The 23,045-nt window shown below is 38.6% G+C and overlaps 1 protein-coding gene across 5 annotated transcripts in view; it reads left to right on the forward strand.

Moving 5' to 3' along the window:
* The window catches only part of MGST1 (microsomal glutathione S-transferase 1), a 34,122-nt gene extending 15,514 nt beyond the window's left edge, over positions 1 to 18,608 (forward strand). For 4 of the 5 annotated variants that reach the window (XM_022577681.3, XM_022577680.2, XM_022577685.2 and 1 more), the window contains 3 exons: positions 4,376 to 4,523; positions 6,721 to 6,815; positions 17,998 to 18,608. In XM_022577681.3, coding sequence (XP_022433389.1) covers positions 4,398 to 4,523; positions 6,721 to 6,815; positions 17,998 to 18,244 — 468 coding nt within the window. In that variant the 5' untranslated portion in view covers positions 4,376 to 4,397 and the 3' untranslated portion in view covers positions 18,245 to 18,608. Of the gene's footprint in view, positions 1 to 51; positions 2,010 to 4,375; positions 4,524 to 6,720; positions 6,816 to 17,997 lie in introns of those variants that run through there. The other variant, XM_022577682.3, reaches the window with a different exon arrangement.
* Positions 18,609 to 23,045: the final 4,437 nt, after the last annotated feature.

Here is a 23,045-nt window from a genome sequence, read left to right on the forward strand (position 1 = left end):
GAGGCCCCCAGAAGGCCAGAGAAGTCTAGAATGTGTAGCCTTGATGGTAGATAGCCCACAAGTTCAACACTTGAGAAAACTGGGTTCCAGTCTTGGGCCCTCCACTGTGAATTTGGGTCAATTACTCATTCTAGCTCTCTGGGCCTCAGTTTCCTTATATGTTAAAAGTAGAGACAGATATTTGCTCTGAGTACCTTAGAGTTCTCCAAATTCTCAAGTGAGATAATGTGATGGCTTTTGAAAAGTCTAAAATTGTATCCTCAGTGCCTAGAACAGCACTTATTTATTTACCAAATACTTGTATAGCACTTACTGGGTCCCACTGCCTTTCTGAGCACTTTATACTTTATTCACTTAATGCTCACAAGAGTCCTGTGAGGTAGGAAGTATTATTAACCTCATTTTTACAGGTAAGGTAAATTAATTGCAGTGGGTAAGTGGCAGAGTTGCATCCACCTGGACCACAGTCTAGTTGCACAGTCTGTGTGAGCTCAACACATAGCTCTTTGTCCTTTGTAAAGGCATCACCTTCACATTAGGGGACTGAGCCCCCCTCTCTGGCGATATAGGTACAGATATTCTCCACTGTGCCAACTAATGCTGGACAATAAAAGGAACAATACACTGTCCAAATAGAATACATCGTTGGAATCATTTATTTTCTATAACTCATCACCAAGTTTCATGTTTTGCTCTGCTTACTTTTCTTAGATTATTTCTACTGCGCTCCTAGACTACTCAAATCACTGAACACTTTACCGTCTGAAGTATTATTACTACTATACTGCTCTCCTCCCTCCTGGTGACCTTTCATGTACAAAGTTTCCACTAACTATTTTTAGAGTGCAGTGCCCAGGCATGATGCAGGTTCAAGGCAACTTACTGACAAATTAGCTTCAAAAAAGAAAGTCTAGATCAGCACCTCCTAATTTTGTGCTGTAAATGACCCCTATTTCTTAATGCCTTATCTTTAACTCTCCTCACCCCACCCTCAGATGTGCTGGGAGTGGACCATGTTGATCCTGAGAGGCGATTTGTGGACCCATAGTGTGTGATACCAGAAGCTCCCAAAAGCCACAGACTTGAGCTAAGGCACATTTTGGTGACTGAGAAACTCTCTGTGTAAAGGACACTTCGTGTGTTGTTCACATTTAGAGAAAAAGCCTCCCATTGACCTTTGCCTCCAACTGCTCATGTCTTTGTGTTGTTTTCCCACCAACAGGTCTGGAAGTCTTCTACTTTTTCTCTATCCTTTCTATACCCATTTTCACTGAGAGAAAACCATCCTCTGGTTGCTAAATACACTTCATTCTGAGAACATTGGTGGGGAGGTACAGAAACTGTTTGACTTTTAAAATGATGGTTGAATAGTAGCATTTCCTACTTGATAAACTTTTCTTAAATTAAAAAAAAATTAACACCTCTGCTGTGTTTCTTCATTATCTCTGTCCAGAGGCATAGGACTTAGGGCTTCCTTATTAAGCTAATTACTCTACCTGCGTACTGAAGGAGAGTGCAGTTTATTCATGACACCCCCCCCCGCCATACTAGAACAGGAGCATATACATTAAATGTTGCTAAAAGTATTATTTTGCACTGAGAAACGTCAACTGAAAAAAACACATAACGTGAGAGCTGGGAGTTCAGCTTTAGTTGGGGCTTTCTGAGGACTGTAGCTCTTGAGGAGGTGCGGGTATCAGTATATATGTGATTTTGCTGAAGGGGGTATGTGCAATCAAACACACATCTTAGTAGAAGTTTGCTGCTGGTTATGAGGAACAGGTGTCTCCACTAATGATGTTAGTGCTTTTCTAGGTATGAGAAGATGCAAAAAATTGGGCTCATAAAAATTTCTCCTGAAAATATCTAACTCTCTGAAGGCGTCTTCTGCCACTTTTCCCCAGAGCACACACAGTGCCTCATTCCTGACCTGCCCTGAACTCCTTTCAGGGTGTGTTAAAGGTCAGCGACGGCATTGGCTAGTGACCTCCTGCTTGTAGAATCAGATGGTGAGTGCTATTTTTAGTTGGCAGAATCTATCTAACATACTTGCTTTCAAGACTACTGACTGGTGGAGGTGGGTTAATTTGCTACTGTGTGTGTGTGTGTGTGTATTTAAACTAAATACGGTTGACCCTTGAACAATGCGGGGGGGTGGGGGGCCAGCCTTCCACGCAGTCGAAAATCCACGTATGACTTACAGTCGCCCCCTTCTTATACTCGGTTCCTCTGTATCCATGGTTCTGCATCTGCTGATTCAACCAGCTGCTAATTGTTTAACATGCTGGTATTTAGTATTGAGAAAATCCAAATATAAGTGGACCCACACAGTACAAACCCGTGTTATTCAGGGGTCAACTGTACATTTCTATTTGTCTGAATCCAAGGAGTATATTTTTAGTCTACCTTTTAAAATAGGAGTTGCTTAGGAAGCTTTGGGTTTTTTATTTGCAAAATGGGAGTAATACTTAACTTGTAGCATAACTGGAAAAGGAAGGAAGATAACAGATGGAAGGGGTGCCAGCGCTGCCAGCTGCAGGGTAGGCACTCAGTCAGTGTTAGTTGAATCAGAATTAAGCAGTTTGCAGCCTCTTGAAGGAGACAGTGCAGTGTGGTTGGTATACAAGACGTGAGGTCAGAGACCTGGGTTTGTGTCCCAGCATGGCCACTAAGTATCTCAAATTTCCATTTCATTCATCTGTAAAATAGATATACTTATGAGAATTATAATTTTATGGTTATGAAAATTATGTAAGGCAATGCACATAAAGTACGTGGTATAATTGGATGTGTAGCCAAGCCTTATAAAATTAAATATACATGTATTATATATGTGATTTATGTCCCATTCAACAGTAACATACAGACAACTGCATGACCGGTAGCAGAGTATAGAAAGATATGTAGGTTTACAGATTATTGGTAGATAGAATGATCACTCTAGGTTGCATGCAGGAGTCGAGTTTTAAAGGCAGGAACAGATATGGTCTACAGGAGACAACGCTCCGTGCTAAGCCTGAAAAATAGCGTTTAAGCTTGGGTATGAGAAAAGATATTTGTTTATGTAGAAGACATAGAAGATGTAGGTAGTGGGGCTGATAATAGAACAGAGGAGGTTAAAAAGAATGACTCTCAGATAGTGTGGAATTTCAGCTTTACCCCCTTCCCGAGCACTTTCCAGGTTATACTTCCGACACCAGACTCAGGGCGTTACCTTCAGTTTACTCCTGACTGCTTTTAGGTGGAAGTAAATATGGAATGTGAAGTGACCTGAAGACTTAGGTAAAGTTAATCCTCCTCCCCTTGTGCCTTCTACAAAAGCATCATAAATGCCAATTTTTCACCTTGCATTTGCAAGCCTGTTATTTTATGTTTCCATTATCCTGCTTCACCCTCTTCATGTGTGTTGATGTGAATGATGACCATGGTCTTGATGGCAGCGATGATTGTGATCAGGAGATCATAAACTTTATTGAGGGTTTTCATGGGCCAGGCACTGTGCTAGGTATGTTCCACATGTTATCTCAATTAAATCCTGACAACAACCCACTAAGTTAGGAGGTATTACTATTGCTATCTTATAAATGAAGAAATTCAGTTTCACAGAGGCTAAGTCTCTCAACCAAGGTTAATAGCAAAATGGTGTGACTGGAATTAGAATCCTGGAGTCTGAGATCTTGAATATGACTGAAAGGACAAAAGGCTGTTAAGTTGGGTTTGTAAAGGAGGACATATGTTAGAACTTAAGCATTTCTAATCAAACATTGATGATACTAAATACTATGTACATAGTTTGATGTTTCTGAAGAGATCCATGGATTCTGTTTTTGTGTGTGTCCAACTTGTGGCTCGTCTTGATGCAAAAATATGATTTTATTTCTATCTTTAGAGCAGTTCACCTGTTTATTTTTGCTTGTAATACCCCCTGCATTTTCATTTTCACTCAGTACTTGTTTGATGTCTTCAAGCTTAATGATATAGAACTAGAAAAAAACATAATAGTATTCATTTTGGCATTAAACCTAACATTATTTCTTCTTCAAATAACCCAAGATATCTTTTTTTTTTTTTTTTTTTTTTTGCGGTACGCGGGCCTCTCACTGTTGCGGCCTCTCCCGTTGCGGAGCACAGGCTCCAGACGCGCAGGCTCAGCGGCCATGGTTCACGGGCCCAGGCGCTCCGCGGCATGTGGGGTCTTCCCAGACCGGGGCACGAACCCGTGTCCCCTGCATCGGCAGACGGACTGTCAACCACTGCGCCACCAGGGAAGCCCTACCCAAGATATCTTTAAGAACAGTGTGGTTAATGCTGCAGTATAAGCACATCGAGGGTATTTCTGTCTGCTTTTTCCTATCTTGTCTAAAATTCTTTTAAGATTCCAGACCAAAATTGAAACAATGGTCGACCTCACGCAGCTAATGGAGAATGAAGTATTCATGGCCTTTGCCTCCTACACAACGATTGTTCTTTCAAAAATGATGTTTATGAGTACTGCAACTGCATTCTATAGATTGACAAGAAAGGTAAGACATTGGAGGCAATATTTTCTTTTAAGAGTTGAGATTCTGGAAAGCAATTTTCTTAAATTATTTTTTGTAAAGCCCAGTGGCATATTGTCTAATACTGCAAATGAAATATGCAATCGTTTGGTACAGGTGGTTCTGATATATTTATGGAATGGGTGCTTTTTCCTAGAAACTAGTAAATAGTTTTTTCATTGTAGCTTTTACCTTTTGTCATGCCACTTAGCATATGAGATTTCTGGAGTATCAAAGTTTTCAAGGAAACTTTTTGTGATTCCGAAGTTAATTTTGCCTACTAGAGTTTAGAAAATAGTCATTTCCTAGACAGTGAACTGGTGTTTTTCAGCTCTGTTACAGGTCAAGGATGTGCCTTTGGGGATAGAATTAAAGTTCTTATTATCAGCAGAACCTCTTATAATTGGGGATAAGGCATTTGAATTTTGTGTGGTTATGAATTCTTAAGTGGATAATATTTCTACCCATCATGATAAGAATGATTTTTTTTAAAACTGGAGGCTTGGGGAAGGTGGTAGAAAGTTTTTGAAACACATAACCTATATTCAGGCAGGGTTTATGACAACAGTGATGGGCGTAAAGCAAAGCTACATTGACAAAGTTAAATGCTCTTCATTGGTGTGGTCCCTGTGCCTATTCAGCAGCTTCTTTCTGGAAACCATCATTTCTCTTTTAGTCCCTGTCCTGAGTTTTTGTCCTCCAGAGCCTTGCTTTTATCTAGAAGTCACGGTCCTTCCTAAGGTATTTCCTCATTACTGTCTTGAGGTGTCATTTCTTCCCAGTGATATTTGCATTTTAATGGGGACACATACCCACATGTTTAACTCTCTAATGGGGCAAGGTGTTAGAGCAGCAGGCTATAAAGTGGCTGCTACCACCAGATCCACACTGTCCTCTAGAAATGTCATGGCACCAAGGATAGCAGAAATGTCGCTCGTCTTAAAAGGAGAAGGGAATTCCAGTTTGTGGAGTGCCAGTGATATATGTTAGGAGCCATGACACTCTGTGTGTGTGTCAGATCATGGAAGCATTTTACATAATTGTTAGCATTATCATGTGAGATGAGCATTACTGTTCCCATTTTATAGATGAGGAAATACAAGTCAGAGAGATTAAGTAGCTTTCCCAAGGTTACACACCAATAAAGGGTGAGGCTGAGATTCAAATTCAGATTGGTTTAAATGAAAATCTCATGCACTTTACGTTGTAATACCTTTATTTACTTATTCGAAATGTATTTATTGAACATCCACTGTGTGCCAGGCAATTATTTAAGGACAAGACAGACAGATCTGACCTCAAGAACTGATACTGTATCACACTGCTGCCCATCAGTTCTCCTCAACATCTTTACCTGAAATAAATGCTCATGTCATATTAAGAAAAATATTATAATATTTATGACGTTCCTCAGCTTAAATTAAGGCTAATTTTAGAGTTCGTGTTTTTCTTTATTATATATGATTAAATACTGGGACATACTTAAATATTTTTAAATGCATGTTTCAAGTTTCAGGGAATGGGGAAATCATTTCAAACATCATCATAATGGCAGGAAGGAGTACATGAAATACGCCCTAGAACATGTCCTTGGTGTTTATAGGAATGCGATTCAACTTCTTATATTTCACTGTATTGTTCAACACAAACTTCTAGTTAATTCAGAAAAAGAAAAGAGGCACACATATCCTAACGAAGTACAAAATACTTTTCCTGCCCCTCACTCTTTTATGCTGCATGCCTGTTCTCTGATATCCTTGGCAAGTAAACTTATGACTTTCATATGAGCCAACCAGTTAGAAATATTAATACTCTTGAGGGCAAGTGCATCAACATTACTGTAAAAAAATGCCAGTTCACCGTAATAGTCAATGAGGACTTAGAATTATGCTCTGTTTGTCCATTTTTGCTTCCTTTTCGCTATTTTTATACATTGGTTTTTATTTACGTTATTTATGCTTCTCTTAAAATTTGTTTTTACACTGTTAATAAAAATTCAGATTTTAAGAAGAGATGCTTTCTGCTACCCCTGGGTTTGATCTATTGCTCCCATTTTTTTTTCATAATGGCCAACTTGGATGCCTGTATTTCCTTCCGTTAAAATGTAAATAACTTATCAGATACAGTTACCCCCATGTTACTTGGCATTTGAAATAGGTTTTTTCCTCGTTATTTGGAATAGGTTTTTGCCAACCCGGAAGACTGCGCAAGCTTTGGCAAAGGAGAGAATGCCAAGAAGTACCTTCGGACAGATGACAGAGTGGAACGTGTACGAAGGTGAACCCACTGTCTCCTGAAATGGTTTACTTGATCAAAGAATTTTGGTATCAGAGTTAAGTGAGGATGTTGGGGTCTTGAAAGAAGGAAGAAAAGTCGGTCATTTTACCTAGTCCATATAATTATAGAAAATTAGCGATCTAGATGTCTCCAACTATCACTGTGATTACACATATTTCCAATTTAGCTTTTCTGTGCACTTTGTTGGGGTTAATGACTTTGTTCTGTGTAGGGATTTATCAAAAGTAATGACAGGTAGGAGGTGAAATGAGGATGGTAGATTCTTGCAGTTTTTGTCATCTTTCTCCAGAGGTGAAACTGTTAGCTTGTGTAAAAGGTTGAAGAACTAGGTATTTTCGCATAAGATTCAAAATATGAACTTGGGAAATCTCTCCCTTTCCAATCTCTCTCTCTCTCTTCTTTGTAGATATTATGTTTAATATACTGAGAATGCAATGAACAATGAAAAGCAGTAAGCCAAGATACCATCTACACAGTTTCCTAATAATACCAGGAATATACTTATTTTAAAAGCACATTGAATTCTAGTTCTGGAGTATATTTCTTAATCCTTGGCATAAAGTCATGTAAATTGCAAACTTTTTTTCATCTTTACAGAGGTATTATTGACAAATAAAATTGTAAGATGGTTGAAGTGTACAATGTCATTTGATATATGTATATGTTGTGAAAGAATTCCCTCTATTGAGTTAATTAACACATCCATCACCTCACATATTTCATTTCCCCTCCTCTCTTTTTTGGTGAGAACATTTAATTTCTACTCCTATAGCAACTTTCAGTTATACAGTAACACAATACAGTGTTATAAACTATAGTCAGCATGTTATACTTTAGATCCTCAGACCTTGTTCATCTTATGACGGACGATTTGTACCTTTTTATCAACCTCTCCATATTTCCCCCAACCTCTAGCGCCCTGGCTACCACTACTTTCTGTTTCTATGAATTTTATTTTTTTCCTTTTGGTAGATTCCGTGTATAAGTAATACCATATAATATTTGTCTTTCTCTGTCTTAATTATTTCATTTTGCCTAATGCCCTCCTGTTTCATCCAAATGACAGGATTTCCTTTTTTTTTTTTAAGACTAAATAATATTCCATTGTGTGTGTGTGTGTGTGTGTGTGTGTGTGTATGGTTAGGTTGTTTCCATGTCTTGACTGTTGTGAATAATGCTGCAATGAATATGGGAGTGCAGACATCTCTTTGGGATAATGGTAGTTCTCTTTCTAATTGTTTGAGGACCTTCCATACTGTTTTCCATAGTGGTTGTACCAGTTTACATTCCCAGCAACAGTGTGGAAGAGTTCCCTTTTCTCCACAACCTGGCAAGCATTTTCTATCTCTTGTCCTTTTCATAGTAGCCATCCTAACAGATATAATGTGATAACTCATTTTGATTTAGGATGATTGGTGATGTTGAGCACCTTTTATGTACCTCTTGGCCAGTTGGATGTCTTCTTTGGAAAAATGGCTAATGGGGTCTCCTTTTTTAATTGAGTTATTTTTACTTGTTTATTTGTTTTGGGCTATGGAATTGTATGAGTTCCTTATATACTTTGAATATAAGCCCTTATCCGATATGTGGTTTGCAAGTATTTCCTCCCATTCCATAAGTTGCCTTTCAGTTTTGTCGATGGTTTCTTTTGCTGAACAGAAGCTTTTTGATTTGATGTAGTCTCATTTGTTTGTTTTTGCTTTTGTTGTCTTTGCTTTTGGTGTCAAATCTAAAAAATCATTGCTAAGGCCAGTGTCAAAGAGCTTACCGACTGTCTTTTCCTTCTAGAAGTTTTATGGTTTCAGGTCTTATGTTCAAGTTTTTAATCCATTTTGAGTTGATTTTTGTGTATGGTGTTAGATAGGGTCCAGTTTCATTATTTTGCTTGTGGAAATGTAGTTTTCCTGACACAATTTATTGCAGAGGCTGTCCTTCCCTATTGTGTATTCTTGGCTCCTTTGTAAAAAATTAATTGACTATGTATGGGTTTATTTCTGGACCCTCTATTCTGTTCCTTTGATCGATGTGTCTGCTTTTATGCCAATACAATACTGCCTGGATTACTATAGTTTTCTAATGTAGTTTGAAATCAGGAAGTATGATGCCTCCAGCTTTGTTTTTATTTCTCAAGATTGCTTTGGATATTCAGGGTCATTTGTGGTTTCACACAAATTTTGGAATTTTAAAAAAGTTCTTTAAAAATGCCACTGGGATTTTGAGAGGGAGTACATTAAATCTGTAGATTGCTTTGGGTAGTATGGACATTTTAGCAATATTAATATTAATTCTTCCAATCTATGAGAAGAGAATCTCTTTTCATTTATTTATGTCTTTTATTTCTGTCATCAGTGTCTTATAGTTTTCAGTGTATAGATCTTTCACCTCTTTGTTTAAATTAATTTCTAAGTATTTTATTCTTTTTGCTGCTATTTTAAATGGATCGTTTTTTAAGTTTCTCTTTCTGATAGTTCATTGTTAGTGTATAGAAATGTAACTGATTTTTTTTCATTGTAGTTTTATTGAAATTTGAGCAAGAATTTGGCTTTGATATTCTCCAACAAAATTATTTTTGTATATTGATTTCATATCCTGAGACTATACTGAATTCATTTATTACTTCTAACAGTTTTTGGTGGAATTAGGTGAGTGTTTTTAAAATAATATATCATCTACAAATAGAGACAGTTTTACTTCTTTCTTTCTGTTTTGGATGACTATTTCTTTTTCTTGATTAATTGCTCTGACTAGGATTTCCAGTACTATGTTGAATAAAAGTGATGAGAATGGGCATCCTTGTCTTGTTCCTGATCTTAGAGGAAAAATTTTTGGCTTTTCACCATTGAGAACCATGTTACCTGTGGACTTGTCACATATAGCCTTTATTACATTGAAGTACATTCCATCTATAACCAGTTTGTTGTGAGTTTTTATCATGAAAGGGTTTTGGGTTGTCAAATGCTTTTTCTGCTTCTATTGAGAAGATTTTTTTAAAATTAATTAATTAATTTATTTTTGGCTGTGTTGGGTCTTCGTTTCTGTGTGAGGGCTTTCTCTAGTTGCGGCAAGCAGAGGCCACTCTTCATCGCGGTGCGCGGGCCTCTCACTGTCGCAGCCTCTCTTGTTGCGGAGCACAGGCTCTAGAAGCGCAGGCTCAGTAGTTGTGGCTCATGGGCCCAGTTGCTCCGCGGCATGTGGGATCTTCCCAGACCAGGGCTCAAACCCGTGTCCCCTGCATTGGCAGGCAGATTCTCAAGCACTGCGCCACCAGGGAAGCCCCTGAGAAGATTTTTATCTTTCATTTTGTTAATGTAGAGTATCACACAGGTTGATTTGCAGATGTTGAACTATCCTTGCATCCCTGGAATAAATCTCACTTGATAATGGAGTATGATGCTTTTGATCCTTTCAATTAAACTGTGTAATTTGTTTTGCTAATATTTTGTGGGGGATTTTTGCCTCGTGTTCATCAGGGATATTGGCCTGTAATTTTCTTTTCTTGTAGTGCCCTTATCTGACTTGGATATCAGGGTAATACTGGATTTGTAAAATGAGTTTGTACATGTTTCTTCTTTTATTTTTTTGGAAGAGTTTGAGAAGGATCGGTTGGGTAATGTATTCTTAGTTGGTAGTTTTTTTCTTACAGAACTTTGAATATATCCTCCCACTCTCTCTGGCTTGCAAAATTTCTGATAAAAAATTCTGCTGATAATCTTATGTGGGTTCCCTTGTATGAAACAAGTTGCTTTTCTCTTGCTGCTTTTAAGCTTCTCTCCTTGTCTTTAACTTTTGATAAGTTAATTATAACGTGTCTCGGTGTGGGTCTCTTTGGATTCATCTGTTTTGGCACTTTCTGAGGTTTTTGTAGTTGAATGTCTATTTCTTTCTTCAGATTAGGAACATTTTCAGTCATTACTTCTTTGGGTAAGTTTCTGCCCCCTTTTCAGTCTCATACTTCTGGTACCTCTGTAATGCATATATTGGTCTTTTTGAGGGTTTTCCAATAAGTTCCTTAAGCTATTGTCACTCTTTTTCATTATTTTTCCTTTTTGTTTCTCTGATGGATGAATTCTGCTGCACTGTCTTCAAGTTTGCTGAACCTTTCTTCTGCTTCATCTAATCTGTTGTGACCTCCTTTATTGAATTTTTTAATTCAGTCATATTCTTCAGCTCTGTGATTTCTGTTCGTTACTTTAAAAATATTTTCTATTTCTGTTGAAATTCTCACTTTGCTCATGCATTGTTCTCCTGACCTTGATGAGCATCTTATGACCAATATTTCCATCAGGTAAATCACTTATCTCTGTTTCAGTAAGGTCTGTTTCTGTAGACTTATCTTGTTCTTTTGTTTGGAACATATTTCTCTGTTTCTTTATTTTTCTTTATTCTCTGTGTTGGTTTCTGTGCATTAGATAAAACAACCACCACTCCCAGTCTTGAAAGAGTGGTCTCATGTGGGAGATGAACCTAGTCAATTAGCTTGAGCTCCTGGTTGTCTCTCAAGCCTTTGTGATTGTCCAAGCTGCCTTCTTTGTTTCTACTGGCTCCCAGATTTTGAGTGTGTGCCAAGACTTTTCAAGTGTTCCAAAGGGGAGGATCACAGTCAGCAGCTAGCTGCAAGCAGATTGGAAGCTGGACTCTCAAACAACAGCTGGAAAAGTAGGTAGTTAAGCCCCTTCCAGAGAGAAACTGGGATTTGGGCATTTTTCCTGGGCTCAGGTGTATAGCTGTGGGGAGAGCTCTTGTACCTATTAAGAAACTGCTTCCTTGTTTGCTGTAGTCCTGTGGAAGTCATGAATGCAAGCCCCATTGGCTGTCAGAGCCAGGCAGTCCAGGAGCCTGTCCCTTCAGTAGTAGCTGCAAAAGTTGGGGTGCCAGAGGTGCGTACAAGCTCCTTCCAAGGAGATACTGGCAACTTGGAGTGGGCTAGAGGGAGAAGGTGAGGGATGTGTCTTCTGGCTTCTCCAGTCTCTGAGGAGGATTATAGCCAGCCCCTAGATGCATACTGAATTAGAAGCCTGACCCTCAGCAGCAGCTTTAAAGTATACAGATGAACGCCTTTTAGGGAAAGACTGGAAGATGGACATTTTTGCCTGCTCCCTCTTCACTGAGCCCTGGGGATGGCGGTAGCTGCGGCAAGTGCTTGTGCTTGTTGAGAACTGCTTCTTTGTTTGCTGTATTCCTGTGGGACTTGTGAATGGTAGCACCATTGGCTGTCAGAGCCAGGTGATCCAGAGACCCATCACTTGGGCTGCAGCCATAAAAGCTGAGGTGCAGATGTGTGTAAGCTCCTTCCGGGGAGATACTGGCGACTTGTTTTGGGCTAGAAGGAGAAAATGGAGCAGGTGTCTACTGGCTTTCCTAGGAAGGATCGAAGCCAGAGCCTAGATGCAGGCTAACTGGGAGCTTGACCTTTAGGTAGCGGTTTTTAAAGTATGCAGGTGGATCTCTATCTGGGAAAGACTGGGAGATCGGCATTTTTGCCTGTTCCCTCTGTACGGAGTCCTGGGGGAATAGCTACAACAAGTCTCATGCACCTGTTAACAACTTTGCTTTTGTTTGCTATAGTCCTTTGGGTCTCCAAGATGCAATCCTCACTGACTTACAGAGTTAGCTGTTTCGGTGGGGGCCTGTTTTTGGGTGAAAGTCTTAAAGGTTGGGGCACTAAATATGAGGTCTAAACCCTTTTCTCCTCAGGGAGAAGCTGGGAGTTGAGAATTCCCTTCCGACTGTATGGTGCTGTTCTGGGGGTGGGGTTTATAGCAAGATTTTCTCAGCCTTTCCTTATCCATTTTGATGTGCGTATTTTCTCATTCTCTCAATGAGTAGAAGTTGCTCAGCTAGTTTCTGGATTTCTTTCAGAGGTAATTGCTCCATGTGTAACTGTCCATTTGTTGTATCTGTGGAAAGAGGGGAGTTCGGGAGCCCCCTCTGTCACCATCTTGGCCAGCCTTCTCCCCACCGCAAAATTTTTTATATTGAGATTCCATTGCCAATCCATTAGTTACCGTTTTCTAACATGTGAAACATTAAAGTTATGTACCGTCTTCATTTAGTATTTTCTAATGCTCATCTAAACTGGAGTACAATTCTAGACACATTTCACAGGATAAGCAAAATTATATAAAATTAAAGAAGCAGTGAAGAGTTTTCATAGCCATACTTAAACATTTAGATATTTAGTTTTGTGATGAATAGTTAAGATGTGAAACATCATGAATATATTTGACTACACTTCTTCAATTTGTTGAGTATAAATAGATAATGAAATGGGGACTGAAAGAAAAAAATTTACTTCTGTAATTCATGTATCTGCTGCAGCATCAAATCCCTTTGGAGTCTAGATCATATTTGCATCATCACTTTTGACTTCCTGGAAAGTCTGAAGCCCCTCCCAAGATCTCTGCAGATTCCCTTATGGTATATAGTCTCAAGATTAACCCAGTCTGCAATCCTGCATTTGTGCATGTTTCCGTATTCTACATTTTGTTAGGCTGGTGTAAACTTGGTTCTTTCCTCAACTCTGTCAACAAATCAAGTTAAAAATGTGATAAAAATAGACCTGACTAAATCAAGGTGCAGAGTTTACAGTATGGCAACACAAACATTTCAAGTTGTATGTTACAGTGCTCTGTCCTTCAGCATCCTCTCCCTGGGAAAGTTGCATTGTGCCCTTGTCACCTCACAAAATGGTCAGCATTACACCATTTTGCAGGCTGTTCTTTTACCCCATGTACTTCTCTGCTCCTCCAGTACCGAAATTTAATTTTTTTATTTATGCAAAAGTTTAATCTCAAATTATTTATCAAGCAAGAATGGCTTTTTCTAAGAGGAAGTCTATGCTAGATAGTTAGAATAAAATTTTAACTTTTGCTTCACTTAGTTATATATTTGTTAATTCAGCAGTCCTACTGATTAAAGTGGCCAGGTTTCTTTTTTGGTTTTTTTTTTTTTTTTTTTTTTTGCGGTACGCGGGCCTCTCACTGCTGTGGCCTCTCTGTTAAGGAGCACAGGCTCTGGATGTGCAGGCTCAGCGGCCATGGCTCACGGGCCCAGCCGCTCTGCAGCATATGGGATCTTCCCGGACCGGGGCACGAACCCGTGTCCCCTGCATCGGCAGGTGGACTCTCAACCACTGCGCCACCAGGGAAGCCCCAAAGTGGCCAGTTTTAAAATGGATTGTGTCAAGAATATGGATCTAAAATAGTCTCAGGAATCTCTCAAAGAATCAATGTGAAAGCTTCAAACAGTATCAGAGGAAAATTATATGTGTTATGATGAAAAAGAATAAAAATTAGAAAAGGTGAATAAAGCTTTGTGGAGTTATCAAAACCACTAAAGAGAAAGTAAGCAGTTTAAAGCTTTGTCTCATCCTTTTTGTGCATCCCTATTAGGGAAGGTAATCAAATACATGATGCTAATCATGACACTATGCTCATAAAATTGCCCAGAACTTGAAAGTGACAACAATTAGACCTTTAGTAGCATTAGTAAGTTTGAAAGGAAGATCAAAGTAAGTCTCACCTATGAAAACTTATCAACAGGTATTTTATTGGGGGATTTTTAGATTCCTCCCCACTCTCCCTTCCCAGCCCCTACTTCTATCTCTCCTTGCCCATGGGATTGTATTTCTAAAGGAGAAAGCCATTATCTAAGCTGATCTTCTCATCAGGTTGTGCACAACAAATAAAATTTAGTGAGAATGATTGACCTTAGCTGTGAAAGGAGTCAGTGTCCTTGAGGAGGTGCAGCCACTGTGTGTCCAGCGCCTCCTGGCGATCAGACACTGGCTTTTCAGTGCGGCAAGAAAGAGAGTGTCCAGGAAAGGCAAGGCATCCAGTTTCCAGGTGTATTTTTTTGAGATCGGATCAGTCCCATCAAAAAATTTCCTACTAACAAATCTCTTTTGGAGATACTTTTCAGAGAAAGAGTTTCCAGAATCTCCACTTTGCATTTTTAACCTAGAATTTTTCTTTTTCATTACTTCCACATGTAATTATCACGTTATTTCTATTAGCATATTTCAGTGACAGGGACAGAACTTGGCTACAAAGGAAGTGAAAATTATGCTTTCAGGTATGCAATAGTGAGAAAATTAATACATTCTACACATATGGAACACTTAATTAAAAATATAAAGTAATATGTGTTGAAATGTCAAGATAAGTAGCCTAAAGTTAGTTATTTATATTCTGGGCAGACAGAAATCAGTGATGATTAGAAAACCTTTTACATTATGCATTTATTTAATCCTATCCCATCTCGTTCTAGAAAGAATTCAAGACCAAATGTGTTCCCTACAACAAGGTAAAAAGAAAGTTGTACGGTAATCAGGGCAGCTGGAGAAATACAGGGTAGCATTCAAAAGAGGAAAAGGGGGTTGGTACTTAGGAAGAGGAGAGATGTTTAGAATAGGCTATGTTCAAAGGTAGAGAATACCCCTTCACTGAAACTGTTCAGTGGAGTCCAGGTGATACTCGCTGGGGATTCTTCAAGGAACTGGAACATGGGCTAGGATTTGAGCCAGATGACTTCCCTTCTGGCCCCAATGCATGAAGGAAGCATTTATTGAGAGATTACCGTGTGTGTCTCACGGTCACTTCTTTTATTGGAGTGCTGTAAAATAGCTTTAAGACTGGGTTCCTGCCCTTGAGGGGGTTTATAACTTTTCCTCTAAAAATAAGACCAACATTCATGTAGTTAGAGAATGATATAAAGCAGTCTCCCTTTAGATGTTAAGTCGTGAGGTACAGGGTATTAGTTCCTAGGGTATTTAAGAATATTTCATAAAGGAAGAAGCTGGAGAATGTTAGGAGAAGGAGAGGAGAGATCACGTCAATTTGGGAAGTTTTCTTTGTGGGAATTTGGACATACTGCTGCTGTATGCTGAGCATGAAGAACTTTGGGTAAGAGAAGGGAGTCAGCAAGTCTGGTGTGAAGCTCCTTTTGTAGTTGGCCATCCCCTGATAATTCTCAAAGATGTCTAGCAACTCTGGTCAAGGTCAGGGTGATGCTGAGATCCGAGTGGTTCTGATCTGACTAGGAAGGTGTGACTGGTGCATCATAAGCACAGAGCAGGGCTGATGGGAAGGTCAGCCCAGAGCAAGCTTGCCCCAAGGAGCATCTGCCTGAAGGAGAAAGGAAACAGGAACACAGGATGATGGAGGGGGGGAAATAGACCCCGGTAGAAGGTGGTCACACATAAAGATGGATGTCCACCAGGTATTAGATTTTGGTAGCTGTCTAGGAATGACGTGAAAACGAAGGAAGCTGCCCCTCTAGGATGAGTTCTGTTGTTTGAGCAGAGAAAGGGTTATGGTGGAAGGGTGATACTGAACTACAGTAGGAGCTGACTGGGAGAGTTGGGTAAGCACGTGCCTGGCTCAGGGTCTAAAAAAGAAGAGCATATAAAATAGCATAAATTAACACAGAGTATGAGGCTCCATTGAAAACAGACCTTACTAGGACAATAAGGAATGCTATCTCTGAGACCATTTTGAGGGCCAAGGACAGGGAAAGAGAATTGAAAAGAGAATAAGATAAAGAGAGAGAGGGAAGCCAGAAAAAAATGGAGGGGCCAGTAAGGTCCAAGGAAGCCCTGCCTTTGAACTTCCTTCCCTCTCCCTCCACTGGAGCTCTTTACCCCTTATTGTCTTTGACTTTCTTCTCTTCTCTTTGCCAGTTGCTTAACACAGGCTTAGAAGTAAACACATCTCCACAGAGTCTCACCATTATAGGTTCTTTCCCAACTTTAAAACGTCTGTCCTTTTAGAATGTTGTGAAGGAGAAAAGTAACATGGCCAAGATGGGAGGTGAAGATATATCTGTGGTCCAGCAGGAGAGTTCAAAGGACCCAAACAAATACCCTTGGTGTAATTGGTGAAGCGGGCTCTTCTTTAGTAGAAAATAGTATCCCTGTCCTTTCTTGCCCACCTCACTCTAGTAACCCTTGGGTTGTTCCATGAAAGAGAAGGGATAAGAACTCCCATGCCTTTCTGTCTTGGCTTTTATTCAGGAACAGGCAGTTGTTCATTTAAATCTTTTAAGCCTGTTACTTACCTAGGTTACTGTCGCATTCTTCATACCTTTATGTTGTCATCATCTTTGTCAGAAAGGTGATGAGAAAGGATGATCTACAGGAAACAGGAGAAAGGAAAGGAGGGGAGGAGAATGGTGATCATTGAGCAGGCAATATGTAATAGTTATGTTTTTTGCTAAAAGAAAAGAGAGTAACATAAAACCAGTATTTTTCATTTTGAAATATGTATCGATAGCTGATAAGCTCTATCAAAATCTCAATTTCTAGTCTAGATTCTTAAGCAGTTTTTAACTCTGGAGACTTGAACAGGAGTACCAGATTTTTGAAGATTAAGCAGGTTAAAAAAATGTCAAGTATTCAAGGTGCCATGAATTGGAGGAAAACTTGTGTCTAAACCATGCTTTCTGTTTTCTTATAGCTGTGGTATGAAATCCCGATCAAGGAAATATGTCTTTCTCTTTATTGTCTATCAATTTTGTGTATACTTTGCACTTTGCTCCATCACTACTAACTAATTCCTTTTGCAATTTGAGGATAGGTTGGCTAAATTTTTTCCCATGTTTGAAAGACTAGTTATGTATTCTGTTATATGGATGTGGAGAGCATGAATTTCTTGATATTAAATTGGTAAATTGATTCTTGGCAACCTAGTGGATTGGGTGAATGGGCAAGGGTGGTCTCAGGAGCCATTTTGCAGACTAGCACAAGTGAGGGAGGAGTCTTAAGAAAGATCATAAAACGATTTTGTTCTTTTCGGAAGAAGAGTTTTTATAAGAAGAATCTTGAATTGCTGTTGTATGGACCTTAGAAGAAAAAATATTTTATATGTATAAAAATGGAGTGAGTTTTATTATGTAGATGCAGTTTTGATAGTCTTGAAAGTGCAAAAAGCCTTCTCTGTTGTATGTTGAGATACACTACAAATAAAAGAAACAAGATAACGAGACATTCTAAATAAGAGTCAAGTGGGTAAGGAAGCAAGGGAATTTGAGAGAAATAAAATGAATCTTACTTTGCATGTTTAAGATCCATTAACACTTCTAGTTAGTTTCAGAAGAGAGGAAAAAATGAATATATTTCTGCTGATTTTGAAATTTGTGTTTTACAAGTCATCTTTTTCCACAGAGCCCACTTGAATGACCTCGAAAATATTGTGCCATTTCTTGGTATTGGCCTTCTGTATTCCTTGAGTGGTCCAGATCTCTCTACTGCCATCCTGCACTTCAGGCTCTTTGTTGGAGCACGAATCTACCACACAATTGCATATTTGATACCCCTTCCCCAGCCAAATCGCGCTTTGGCTTTTTTCCTTGGATATGGAGTTACACTGTCAATGGCTTACAGATTGCTGAGAAGTAGGTTGTACCTGTAAAGAGAATCATACAACTCGTCATCCAGTGATTTTCTAACAATTCTGTACTTCCAATTTATAACAAATACTTTTTAAGATTTTAAGTGGGAAGGGAGCAGAGAAATTAAGATAAGGAAAACCTAGTCTGAATATTAATGTCACCAATATCCTTTATTCTTTTTTAATATTTGCACTAGAAATTTAACATAATTTTTAGCTCTTTTGTCTTATTCTTAAAGTACTTTGTTTTAAATTTTGATTGTAATTTGTAACATTATTCAACATTTCATATTTTAAATCTTTAGAAAGAGTAAGTACATGTATGTTAAACTTGTATTTCAGTATTGCTGAAACTGGCATATGAAATAAAGAATTTAAAGAACGATTTCATTTGGTTTTATTTTTCCCAACATATTTTCAAAAGTTTCAGGGCTTGCCTGGTGGCGCAGTGGTTGAGAGTCTGCCTGCCGATGCAGGGGACACGGGTTCGTGCCCTGGTCCGGGAAGATCCCACATGGCTCAGAGTGGCTAGGCCCGTGAGCCATGGCCGCTGAGCCTGCGCGTCCGGAGCCTGTGCTCCGCAACGGGAGAGGCCACAACAGTGAGAGGCCCACGTACCGCAAAAAAAAAAAATTTTCAATCCTACAGAAAAGTAGAAAAGTAGTACAATGAACTTCTATATGTCTTTCACCTAGATTTACCAAGTTGTTAACATTTCCGCGTATTTGCTTTAGCTCTTATCACTCAGTGTTTTTTCTGAACAATTTGAAAGTAAGCTGCATATACTATATCATGCATTTAAGATACTTCACTCCTAAATACTTCAGCATTTATCTCCTGTGTACAAAGCAGTCTCCAAATAACCATACCATTCTCACACCAAAGAAATTTAACTCTAATACAATATTTATTAACATACACAGATCATATTTAAATTCCCCAATTTTTCCAATAATGTCTTTTATAACTGCTTTATTTTTGATCCAGGAATCAAACAAGGAGGTCACACTGCCTTTTGTTATCATTTCTATTTAGTTTTCAATAAAATGGATGAGTTCTTTCATTTTTTTTCATCTTTTATGGCTGGCATTTTTTGAGAAGTTTAGGCTGGTGGTTTTATAGAATGATCCTTAATCTGATTTGGTTTTGTATATTATTTTCTCATTCAAATTAAACATTTTTGTTAACGTTGTGTTCTTCAGATTACAACACATTTGATGTCAGTTTGTCCCATTAGTGGTGATCAGTTCAGTAAGGTAGTATCGACCAGATTTATTCACTGTAAAGCTATCTTTTTGTAATCGTATTTAGGGTGATAAATTGAGACTGTGCAAATCCTGTCCTCCTACAAACTTTCACCCAATGGATTTAGCATCAAATAATGCTCAGTTTTGTTTCTATATAAAAATATAAACATAAAAATTCATAAAGCATATGTTTACAAACATATAAACACTACATACATCCATACATATTTATATTTTTTGTCTTGAATTATGTGTACTTAAACCTTTATAATAAAGGATGAACTTTTAAAATATTGATATTTTTCTTATACTCACCATTTATATTACTAGTTTTTCCCTTGATTACTCTTAATTTTAATACATATTTCTTAAGTAGTGCTTTTAGTGGCTCTCATAATGGTTCATTTAGGTTTACCACACAAATGAAAAGTCACTGTGTTTATATTTTAAGTTTCATAATTTGAGCAGCTCTTAAGTCCATAAACGTATTGGACAATTGACTGTGGAGAATTCTGTACAAGTTTCTTTTCACTTCTTTTCCTAATGTTAAAAGCAGCTTTGCATATCAGGAAAGCTTTGTGGTATAATTAATGGAAAAGATCATGAGCTCAGAAGTGAAAAGTTCAAAATTTAAGGATTAGATCTGCCTGCATAAACACGCACACACACACACACACACACACACACAGACACCCTACCCTCTGGATTTGGGTAACCTATTTACTCTGTCCAATCTGTAGTTTCCTTAAACTTCGGTTATGTTTTTTGAAGGTCAAATGATCCATGTATGTGAAAAAAAGATATTCTAAACAATAAAGTGTCCTCCATATGGAAATTATTTGAGTAATCTATCGAGCACAAAGATTCAGTTAGTTGAGTTTTGTGTAAGATACTTGTTTAACCATTGTCACTTCTGTAATTGTTCTCATAAATTTTCTACTTCCCTGGTAATGCTTCTCAGAGTAGTAGCAGAATGTACTGTGGTTATTGGTTACCCACTCAGCTACTAATATTTGATATCCATTACTTAACAACTATCAGGAAAAAGAAAGGACATTTAAATTATATGTTCTTAGAGGTATAAAAACTATGTGTGCAGAACATGTTTAAGAAAAAATGAAAATGTCTAGAGATCACCTACTTCAATTTCCAAGTTTGAATAATAGTTGTAAAGACAATTTAAAATGGTTTCTAACTGTGTTTTCACTCAGAAGAGAAGCTGTAGATGTTGGGGAATTTATTAGTGAAACTGTTGTAATGGAGGAGGATGGATGAAGGAAAAAATATTTACTGGTCCAGTGTCTCCTGTACCAAGGAATCCCCACCTGACCACATGACACACTGGACTCTGGAGGGACGTCTGTGCTATAAGTGGCTTTGACTTGTGATGGGACAGAGGTGGAGAAGAGATTGCACAGTTTGTATTAACACTGTTACCTAGGAGGGACCTGATGGATATGTTCATGTTTCTACCACTTAATTAGAACTCTTTGAACGCAAGGATTGTGTTTTCTTTGTCTTCATATATACATTCTCATTCATGTACACAAACATGAATGTGTGAATGCACATCTGCATTCACACACCCCATTCTCAGACTCCACACTCACCACACACACACACACATACACACAGGAGTTAGTACCACCACCATCACCAGTACTAACCATTATGTATGCACTTAATAATTAGGTAACAAGTTACTTCTTCAAATTTCACCACTCCCTTCACTCAAGCCTTGGTCTCTCACCAACCCTAAACTAACTCTACCATAAGTCAAGTTTCTTCTGCAGAAATCAGAAGGTATTTATCTGTAATTCTTATAGAAGCATCATCTAGGGTGGTGATGGGAGTTTTAGTGAGAGGGTGCAGTGACTCTCAAATGGGGCTAGAGGGTGGGGCAGATTTTATCAAAATCTCTACAGCTAGCATCTACACATACACACAATATACTGAATCAATATTATTTAGGACATAAGCCCTATGGTTATTTCACGTAGTACTACGTAGAGTAGAATCTTCTTAGCAGGTGGGGACATCTGCCTCTAAGATGTACTTATTTGGCTTGGACATGTTGAAAGATGGTGGTGGGACATCAGAATTTGACATATATTAAAGGGCTCTGTGGTTTTAAAAGACTGAGAAAACCTTATCTAATCAGTGCCAAATGGGTGGGACCGTCTGCTTTGAAAACTCAAACACTCTTTCAGGGTATTGATGTGACTAGGCCCTGAGAGGTAGACTCATAAATGAGACTTGAGTGTAAACCATAATAGCAAGGAATTCACTGAAACTCAGTCCTATAACTGTCCCATGGTCTAGTGGTTTTGAATCCCAGGGACCACTCCATTCTGGCCCTGTGGTCAAGCTGCCTTGGAAGTTAAATTGTGATCAGAAATCCTCTCTCGATTTTCTCTGGGGAAGCACTGCCAGAGGTACCAAAGTTACTCCATGACTCAGTGCTCTGCACACTATAGGAAGGCTTGTGTGGCAAAAAAAAAAAAAAAAGGCTTTTGTGGCTTGGAGAGCATGGGTTCACACCAAAGAGAGTTGGATGAGTCAAATGTTCAATGGCATAAGACTAAGGTAATCTGATGTATCCGTTTCAAGATAGAGGTGATGTCATGAATGGGACTAAAAATACTCATAGCTCAAGCCTAGGGAATCCTGTGTAAGTTCTAGAAACCATTCACCTGAGGGTTCTACTTTATAAATACCAAAAAAAAATTTTTTTTTGAGTTGCATAGTTGCTTCACACTGACTATTTTTGGAGCCAGATGGTGAGAAGTGAGGCAATTTGCCTTGAAAGTCTCTACAATCCATTTAGAAACAGCGGCACAAGAATCCTATGGTCATCTCCCCGCTGCCAGCCTGAAATGTCAGCCCTTTGGGAAGCTGATAGGTGTTCCTGCTATCAACGGAAGCAGCACCTCTACATTCGTATCTTTCAGAGTACTTTATTCACTATATATCCTATGTAAACTGTTGGATTTGACAAGGAGGGGTTGTCAAAGGCAGACTACTGGGAAGGGGCTATGTTGGGTTGAATTTGGCACCAATCTCTCACACTTGACAGCTCAAGCACAAGATTGGGGATGCGCTATAGGACCTATGAGCCTCCTCAGGCAGCAGGCGCAGGCCCTAAGTCACATTTAATTCAGAAAGCCCTGACAGCCCTGCATGAAATAGGAGCGGTAAAATGGAGAGATAGGAGCTGCATGCAAGAGTAGGCCCTTTAAGTTATTTCCTCTTACTGGAGTTTCGGAAAATAAGAACCAGGATGATATAGACTGTGCTACACCACAAAGAGATCTGCATTAGCAACTTAAAGAAAATCATCTAAATTTTAAGGCTGGGTGACATGATTTTCCATAGCTTAAAGCTAAGAGGGGAATCAGTGGAGAGTCAGAGCTGCCTAAAATTCTTCATCTTTTACCCTACATTATACGTATCTATATCTATATTGCTATATAAATAAACCCATCTAAAATAAAGAGAAAAGTAAAGGATTGAAGCAGTTTTACATAGTGGAATAGAACAATAGATTTGAAAGCACTTAAATTTGAATCTTGGCT

This window comes from Delphinapterus leucas, chromosome 11 (assembly GCF_059928025.1).
Source record: "Delphinapterus leucas isolate spDelLeu-1000000601 "Yukka" chromosome 11, BTC_Dleu_Yukka2, whole genome shotgun sequence".
Lineage (NCBI taxonomy): Eukaryota > Metazoa > Chordata > Mammalia > Artiodactyla > Monodontidae > Delphinapterus > Delphinapterus leucas.